The sequence below is a fragment of the Serpula lacrymans genome (genome assembly GCF_000218685.1).
Source record: "Serpula lacrymans var. lacrymans S7.9 unplaced genomic scaffold SERLAscaffold_15, whole genome shotgun sequence".
Classification (NCBI taxonomy): domain Eukaryota; kingdom Fungi; phylum Basidiomycota; class Agaricomycetes; order Boletales; family Serpulaceae; genus Serpula; species Serpula lacrymans.
In genome coordinates, this window is record NW_006763304.1 from 776333 (window position 1) to 784913 (window position 8581).

Consider the following 8581-nt stretch of genomic DNA (forward strand, 5'->3'; position numbering starts at 1 on the left):
ATATTGACGTCGGGGCCATGATGGCACAATCTCATTCTGTCGACGCTCGCCATAGTAAATTCAACGAAGTCCACAGCAATGGCTATCAAGTCGACAATGAGATCCATGGCCCTCAAACAAATCACACAACGATCAACCACTATACTCAAGATATTCAACATACCGGTGCGATATATCTTCTTCGGTTATCTGAATGTAGTCTAATATACCTCTTTCGATACTTCAGCTAAAGAACGTCTGGAATTCGCAGACTGGTTATCTCCTCTGAATTTTCGTCAAACACAGAACGAAGTCCGTGGGACTTGGCGAGAGGGAACGGGAGGATGGGTGCTGGAGGATGAGAAATTTAAACAGTGGCTAAGAGGTGACGTGCAAAAGCTTTGGTGTCCTGGGATTCGTAAGTGCACCGTTGCAATCACAATCAGTGTGGTCCTTTCACTAATATGCCGAGTCATCTAGCTGGTGCAGGGAAGACTGTTCTCGCGTAAGTCTGGTAGCGAGTAATTCGAATCTATCCTGATCAGCTATCACCCATTTTTACTAGGTCTTACATTATTAACCATCTTGAGAAGTACAAAAAGGAAGATGTGGCTGTGGTCTACGCTTATTGCAGATATAAGGACCGTTCAAGACAAACTGTTTGTAACCTCATTGCAAGCCTACTGAAACAGCTTGTACAAGATTTCCCCCTTACTTTCGACCGTATCAAAGATGAATTCAAACGTCATCGAGAACAAGACTTCCATCCAACTCTATCCGAGGTTCGCGATACATTAATCAAAGAAATCAAACAGTACTCCCAGGTTTTCATCGTTGTAGACGCTTTAGACGAAGTTTCCGAGGACGACGATACTCGTTCAGAGATGATGCATTGTCTGCAATCTCTGGGGGGTAGCTTATTGGTGACTTCCCGTGACATGTCATCTATCAAGGAAGCCTTTCATGAAGCTCTTCGCATGGATATCCGTGCGCATGAAGACGATGTACGCAACTATATCACAGACCGTATTCGTTTATGGACACGATTGAACGGGCTGTTGAGCGGCGCCTTCAGAGAAGAAGTCCTTGAGTTGTTGGTAACAGAGGGTCAAGGCATGTGAGTACTCAATCGAATTATACTTATTTTTGCAAACACCAGATTTCAACATATCATTCAAGGTTTCTGCTGTCTCGTCTGCATGTGGATTCACTGGCACACAAAGTTACTCGTAATGAAGTTCGACTAGCTCTTAAGAATCTCCTTAAGGAGGTGGCGAGTGCTTACGACGAAACGATGAAACGCATAGCTGAAGGCCGACATAAAGAACTAGCTAGGGAAGCCATCACATGGATTGTTTTCGCCTCCAGACCGCTTCTTTTCGCGGAGCTCCAGGAAGCTCTAGCCTTTTCAACTGGTTTGCGTCAGATCAGTGCTGATGACCTGGTGGATAAAGCGACGGTAATGGACGCCCCCAAGTGCAAATCACTAATATATGCCTCGCCGCTCTCTCTATCCTTTCGCCGAAAGATGTACATCCTGTAGATGTTTCCCAAAGTCAAGGCTTCATCGTTTACGCTCGACAAAATTGGGGCCATCATGCGCGCGGGCGTATCGAGGAGACTACTCCGATGATGATCCGCGACTTTTTAAATTGCGATGCGAATGTTCAGAATGCCCTGAAACCCATAGGTGGTCCGGATTCCCGTTATTTTGACGGGGGTTCAGCATTGCATTTGTGTGCCTACTTCGGTTTTTATCAAACTATTGACTACTTGTTGGGGAACGACGTTGCTGTTGATAGGAGAGACAACAAGGGTAGAACACTACTATACATTGCAGCAGGGAAAGGGTATGCCACAGTGGTGAAGCTCTTGCTTGATCGAGGCCACGATGTCAATTCAAGGGGAAATGATGCTCAAGATGACACACCGCTTGGTACCTCAGCGATGAATGGGAGAACAGAGGTTGTTCGAGTGCTACTTGCAATGTGTGACGTATGTACCAACCCGAAGAATGTGCATGGTTGGACGCCACTCTCGCTAGCAGCCTACCAGGGGCATGTGGAGATTGTCAAGTTGTTATTAGCAAAGAACGACGTGGATGTGGACGCAAAGAACAACGAAGGTGTGACCCCGCTCTCAGTGGCGGCTGCCCGAGGACATGTGGAGGTTATCAAACTATTGTTAGCAAGGAACGACGTGGATGTGGACGCAAAAAACAATGAAGGTGTGACGCCGCTCTCGATGGCGGTTCACCAAGGACATGTAGAGGTCGTTAAGCTACTGTTGGCCGTTGATGGCGTGGATGTAGACTCAAAGAGCAACATTGACTTGACACCGTTCTTGATAGCAGCTAACAATGGGCGTATGGAGGTCGTCAAGCTGCTGTTGGCAAGGAACGAAGTCAATGTGGAATCAAAGAACAGTTATGGTTCGACGGCGCTCTCGATGGCAGCTTATCAGGGGCATGTGGATATTGCCAAGCTGCTGTTGGAGATGAACAAAATGAATGTGGAATCAAAGAACACTATGGGTTCGACACCGCTCTTGCTAGCAGCTATGAAGGGGCATGTGGAGATAGTCAAACTGCTATTGGCGAGGGATGAAGTTGATGTGAACTCACAGGACAAGATGGGTTTGACACCGCTGTTGCTGGCAACTATGTGGGGGCATGTAGAGATCATCAAACTGCTGTTGACGCGGGACGATGCTGACGTGAACGCAGAGAACAATGATGGTTGCACGCCGCTCTTGCTAGGAGCTATGGAGGGGCATGTAGAAATTGTCAAACTGCTGTTGACGCGGGATGATGCCGACGTGAACGCAAAGAACAACGACGGTTACACGCCGCTCTCGATGGCAGCTTTACAGGGACATGTGGATATTGTCAAACTGCTGTTGGAAAGGAGCAACGTGGATGTGGCCTCTGAAGATGATAATCGTTGTCCGCCAATCTTTACAGCAATTTACAAGGGCAACTTGGAGATTGTGAAGCTGCTGTTGGCGAGAGATGAAGTTGATGTGAACTCTCAGGATAGTGAGTTTTGGACGCCGCTCACGCAAGCAGCGAAGGGGGGGCATGTAGAGATTGTACAGCTGCTGTTGGCAAGGGATGAAATTGATTTGAACTCGAAGGACAATCACGGTCGGACGCCATTCTGGTATGCCGCTCAGGAGGGGTGGGTGGAAGTTGTTAGGCTACTGCTGGCCAATGATGGCGTGGATATCGACTCGCAGGACCAAGAAGGTTGGACACCACTTTCACGTGCAGTGCACCAAGGAAAAGCCGAAGTCGTTGAGCTTCTGTTAGCAAGGCAGGAGGTTGATGTTAACTTGCGCAAGGACTGTGGTTACACACCTACCGCCAGTCCCGGGGAAGCGCAGCTGCCACTCTCCGAGACATGCATGCCACTGGCTTTCTCCTTCCGCGCTCCTTACCGCAAAGAATTGGCCCGGTTGCTTGTCATAAGGACATCAAGAAACTTCAACATCAACTGGAAAGATCAGAGTGGTTTTACACCCCTATGGCTAGCGACCTGGAATTGTGATGAAAAGACGGTGGAACTTTTGTTGGCTTACGATGGTGTCGACGTGAACACGATCCTAACGGAGAATGGCCTGAGTATACCGCCACTGTGGACTGCAGCATATCGTGCTTTTGGGAAAAACGAGGGACTGGGTATTGGTTCTTTCATTTATCATGGTCCCAGTGTGGATCATGATGACAATGCTAGCGGGAAGAGGTGAGTGTCGATAACGTTCTGTTAATAATGATTCAATTTGATAACAGCTATCGCACTAGTGACCTCGGGATCGACAAAGACTCCGGCTCAGAATTAGGGAAGGAGGCAATATTGAGGTTACTGCTTGCAAGGGGTGATGTTGACGTGAACTGGAAAAATCAGCACGGGGAAACCCTTCTTTCAATAGCAGCCACTCACGGAAGCCAATCTCTCGTACGCCAGCTACTCTCCAGACAAGACATCGACGCATACTTGCAAGATGATAACGGAGACTCGCCGCTGCACCGTGCAGTACGCTCCGCCGGGCAACCGGAGGTGGCCGCCTTACTTGTGGCCTGGGACGGCGTGGCGCTCAACTTGAAGAACGGTCTGGGTCAAACGCCCCTTCATTGCGCCATCGCGCCACAGGACGGTGATGAACAGAAATGGAGAGAGGGCTGTACGACGCGGGAGGCGATGGTGGCGCTTCTCCTTGCTGAAGACGGTATTCGCCTGGATTTGGAGGACGACGGTGGATCGACGCCTTTGATGCTTGCACGCTCTAGGGAAGATATAGGCATGGTGAGATTGCCTGAACAACGTCTCATGGACGCCAGCCAGGAGAAAGGAGCGGCTCTGGCAGAAGGTGCGGAACGGGACGACGTCAGCCCGCCACACGACATCTCGCTCCTCGATAAAAAATCAGAAACTCATCACACCACCCCGGACGTCAAGCCACCCCATCCGCCATGGACCACCGCAGTGCTGTACGAATGTTGGCAGTCGAGGCAAGCGGCCTAGTACCTGTCTTTGCGCGACTGAAATGGCTGACTTTCTGTATCACGATGATGTCTAGATCGTTCTGGCTGAGATGTCCTCTGCTATTCGCCCTTCTCTCGCCGATCGCGGCTGTCGCGTCGTTCTCGCAGTTTTTCTTTTTCTTTGCCGTTTCATGCTGCTGCTTATTGTTTATCTTGGTCTGGGTTGTGGGCCGCGTGTCGCGGAGAGGCCCGGGTGCGTAGTGTCTGACAGTCTGGCTTGGTACATGATCATTCGCAGTTGAGGGGCTAATTCATCACGTACTCGTGTGTATAGATGAGACGGATATATCCATTATTTATGGAAGGACCATATTAATGCGACTCCGTTAATTCATACTATTGACTATTTCACTTTGACTTTTTTAAAAAAAAAAAAATTGGTCTGATTCTTCACCCCGCACGTCGTCATCACCAGTACTTGATGCCAGCCTTCTCCTCAATGCATAACGGACCTAAAAAAAAAAAAACTCACTCCAGACGCATCGTCGATTCTTCATTCCCCGCAAGTTGGCAACACGTCCACGTTTCGACTTTGGGGGTGGGGGGGAGGTGGGTGACGCGACGCGACACTCGAAGCTCCCCCCCCATCGTACGAGTGAGATCGGTATCCGATAGCTGACGTCCAACGAAAAAAAAAAAGAGGAAGAGAACCGCTTTTCACCGCTCTGCTCCCGTGTCCCGTGTCTCATACCGTACCCAAGTGCCCAAGTACCCAAGTGCCCAGAAATCAAAGAAAGAAAAATAAAAGGAAAAAAGAAAGTGTTCAATAGCGTGACACCAACATGTTCACATCCCAACTTGAAAAGCCTCGAAACAGATGAAAAAGACTCGAGATAATCAAAGAGGTTTTGCTTTTGCTTTTTTTCCTGTGTTTTTTCCTTAAATGCACATGAGAAAATCAAAACTCGTTAAAAAATAGAGGAACAGACGTAAGACGCAAGACGTAAGCGTACGACGACGACCCACTAGCTATAGTACTTTAGGCACAGACAAGAAACAGAGTAAAGGAACAGAGTAAAGGAACAGAAAGAAAGAGAGAAGAGAAAGGGGGAGAGTACATATGATCACAACCATCCACCACCGCTACCACCGCTATCAACCACATCACACCGAAACAGGTTCTGTAAACTCCATATGTAACAAACACAAAGGGATGAGCGTGACGGGGGACGCTAAAAAGACTCGTTCGTGCAGCCACACCGTATCTTTCAAAAGAAAAAGCTTGCGTTGGAGAGAGTAAACAAAGAGGAGGCAAGGGAAGAAGAGAGGGAAAGGTGCCATTGGGTGCGTATTAAAAGGGATATACGTATATCCAGTGAATAGCGAACGGTGAAACAGACGGGACTTGAGCGTGATGAGAGGGACCGAGACGAGTGGAAAGATGGGGGAATTGGGCAAGATGGGAAGTGGAGATGGGAAGAGACGGATGAGGGAGAGACGGATGAGGGACGTTTAACCAGGAAGAGCATTGTAGGCGCCAACAGATAGGGAGAGGGAGGAAGACACTGATCGGACGTTCGCATCGGGGGTCGTGATATCGGTGTCGTGAAAGTGAAAGAAGTGTGCGTAGAGCGAGGCAATGAGACAAAACGCCAAAGACGAGTTGCTCGACACCATCGAGATGCCGCCCCCTCCCCTTCTTCCACAACCAAAACCACGGGGAAATCCCACACCCCCTTCACCGCTTCCTCTTCCCATTAACAACTCCCTCCCCCTCCCTCCCCTCCACATCCATCCCCTCCTCATGACTCCCCCCTCCACTCCCCTCTCCCTCCGACATATCAGGCGCGGTAGGCAGCCCAAAGCCGGCGCCGCGGGTGACGTACGCCGGCGAGAGGCTCCCGTCGTTCTCCACCTCGTTATCGTTATCGCCATCAACGTCAACATCGGCGTCAGCGCCAGCGTGGGCGTACAAAAGGCGGTCATCGTCCAACATCTCCTCGTCGAAATCTCCCGGCTCTGAGATGTCGACGACGGGGCCCATGAGGGTCTGGTCTGTGCGGAGGGCGATGGCGCGTGGGCGACGCGAGGCGGTTCGGCCCACCCCACTGGTGACGGCGTCCGTCTCGACCTCGGTCTCTGCGCCCGCCTCGCGATCGCGATCTCGGGCACTGCTGCTCGTGGTGGGCGGCACGGCTAGGTGTTTTGCGGTGCGCGAGGAGGTGGGCAGTGCCGGTGGTTGATGCATCTGCGATGGCTGCGATGGCGACTGCGACTGCATCGCGACGCTGGCCAACGCCGAACTCCTCAGCTGCTCCTCGCTCTCGTCCTCGTCGTCGTCATCTTGGTCCTGATCGTCGAGATCGGCCTCGACCTCGACGTCCTCTTCTAGGTTGGCGTAGGTGCGGCAGAGGGGGCAGGAAAAGGCGGATTCGTGGGCGTCGAGGAGGGGGCGGATGCATTTGTAGTGAAAGGCGTGAGAGCAGGGGGCGATGAAGAGGGCTTGACGGATGGTGACTGAGAAGAGACCTGAGACGTTGACGGTGAGAGAGGGAGAGAGGAGAGAAGGCGGAGACTCACATATACAGCAATCTGGGATGTTCGTCTTTGGGGCGCGTTTCTTTCCTGAAGGGACATGGCCGGAAGCGAGGCCTGCTGCTAGGGATTTGAGCTGGGATATGGCGTTTGTGCTGTTGGATGGAGATGAGATGGGGGAGGGATAAGGGAAAGAAGGGGACGTACTTGAAGGCATTAGCAGCGGCCTGCCACTCCCTGCCTACCTCTATGCGAATTTTGACGGACTTGTAGATGTCCTCTGTGCCGCCCTGGTAATCGACGCCGAGCTGGAGGATATCGCCATCCTTGAGCTGGTGTGGCTTTGACTCTGTGCCTGCGGGGGAGAGCCTGAGGTGGTTGAGGAAGGTGCCCGAGGAGGACTTTGTGTCTTTGATGTAAAACTTTGCGGAGTCGACCCAGATCTCAGCGTGGGAGCGGGAGACGACTTTTGATTTGAAGGCGAGCTTGTTTGAGCTGAGGGCGTTTGCGGCTGCGAGGCCGATGCCTGAGCGGTCAGTGAAGCGACCGATGCGGAGGGGAGGGTCGCCGTGTTTGAGATCGCGGGAGATGGCGTCGAAGCGGAGAGTGCGGCGAGAGTCGAGGTGGGGGACGAGGCGGATGCGGAGGGAGGCTGGTGGGGAGGAGGAGGATGCGGAGGAGGGGCCGCGAGCGAGGGTGGGGACGGGGAGGGTCATCGAGTTTGTGGTGAGAGGAGGAGGAGAGGCGGTTGTTTGAGGGAGTGCACCTGCTGAGCGTCTGCGTCTGAGGATGTGGGAAATGGTGAGAGAGGTGCCGGATGGAGGAGGAGGGCCGGAGTGGGGGCTGTGTGAGACGAAAGCAGATGGGATGGTGATGGCACCGGGAGCGAAGGAACGTCTGCGTGTGTTGGGAGCGGGGGAGGGGGGAGTGGGGGAGAGGGGCGCTGGCGGGGACGGGGACGGGGACGGGTCTCGAGCAGGAGCAGACGTCGATGTCCCCCGAGGTCGTCCACGCAGAAACGAGCCTAATATGGTCGACCGCAGAAGTGGCAACTCGTCGCTATTCGTCTGCGCTTCCATCCCTCGCTCTAAGCCGGTGCGTCGTGCTTTGCTCGTCGTCGTCGCTGCGTGTGCGTCGTCGTCGTCGCTGTCGCTGGGATGGAGAGAAAGCAAGGAGGGATGAGGCGGTAGTCGTATTTTTCAGTGCTGATGCGAGGCTGGGCGCTCGCTCAGCCACATCCAAATTGGGAAAACACGCCACCTTCACCGCCATCATGTCTCTCTCCTCCTGGGGTGAGCCCTCCGCACACAAGCACGCCCTCCTCATACACGGCCTCTCCTCAGCCTCACAGACCTGGCACAGCGTCGCAATCTCGCTCGCAGAACAAGGTCTGTCCCGCCTCGGTGCGGCCGCCGTCCTGGAGGGCGTCCTACCATGCGGCGGGGTCACCGCCGGAGGTCTTCTCGGACACGGCGGTGCCGGCCGCTCCTCCGACTACTCCCTCTCCGCTCTCGCCGACGCACTCCGGCCCCTCTTCGCCTCTGCCCGCTTCGACCTCGTCATAGGCCACTCCCTCGGCGGCCT

At 52.9% G+C, this 8581-nt stretch overlaps 5 protein-coding genes across 5 annotated transcripts; 3 read left to right on the forward strand and 2 right to left on the reverse strand.

Moving 5' to 3' along the window:
* Positions 1 to 17: 17 nt before the first annotated feature.
* On the forward strand, positions 18 to 967 carry SERLADRAFT_453301 (uncharacterized protein; the record flags this gene model as incomplete). Its single annotated transcript, XM_007323360.1, has 4 exons — positions 18 to 165; positions 227 to 397; positions 460 to 484; positions 545 to 967. Coding segments are annotated over 4 exons (765 nt in total), but the record flags the coding sequence as incomplete, so codon positions are not given.
* Positions 957 to 1522, forward strand: SERLADRAFT_401419 (uncharacterized protein; the record flags this gene model as incomplete). Its single annotated transcript, XM_007323361.1, has 2 exons — positions 957 to 1096; positions 1348 to 1522. 2 exons carry the CDS (start codon positions 957 to 959, stop codon positions 1520 to 1522), a joined length of 315 nt encoding a protein of 104 aa, XP_007323423.1.
* Positions 1523 to 3824: 2302 nt separating this feature from the next.
* On the reverse strand, positions 3825 to 4801 carry SERLADRAFT_478569 (uncharacterized protein; the record flags this gene model as incomplete). Its single annotated transcript, XM_007323362.1, has 3 exons — positions 3825 to 3894; positions 3915 to 4489; positions 4558 to 4801. The coding sequence occupies one exon, from the start codon at positions 4382 to 4384 to the stop codon at positions 4109 to 4111; it is 276 nt and encodes a 91-aa protein (XP_007323424.1).
* Positions 4802 to 6836: 2035 nt separating this feature from the next.
* Positions 6837 to 7713, reverse strand: SERLADRAFT_352334 (uncharacterized protein; the record flags this gene model as incomplete). Its single annotated transcript, XM_007323363.1, has 2 exons — positions 6837 to 7152; positions 7205 to 7713. Coding segments are annotated over 2 exons (825 nt in total), but the record flags the coding sequence as incomplete, so codon positions are not given.
* A 492-nt stretch (positions 7714 to 8205) lies between these two features.
* Positions 8206 to 8562, forward strand: SERLADRAFT_442799 (uncharacterized protein; the record flags this gene model as incomplete). Its single annotated transcript, XM_007323364.1, has 1 exon — positions 8206 to 8562. One exon carries the CDS (start codon positions 8206 to 8208, stop codon positions 8560 to 8562), a length of 357 nt encoding a protein of 118 aa, XP_007323426.1.
* Positions 8563 to 8581: the final 19 nt, after the last annotated feature.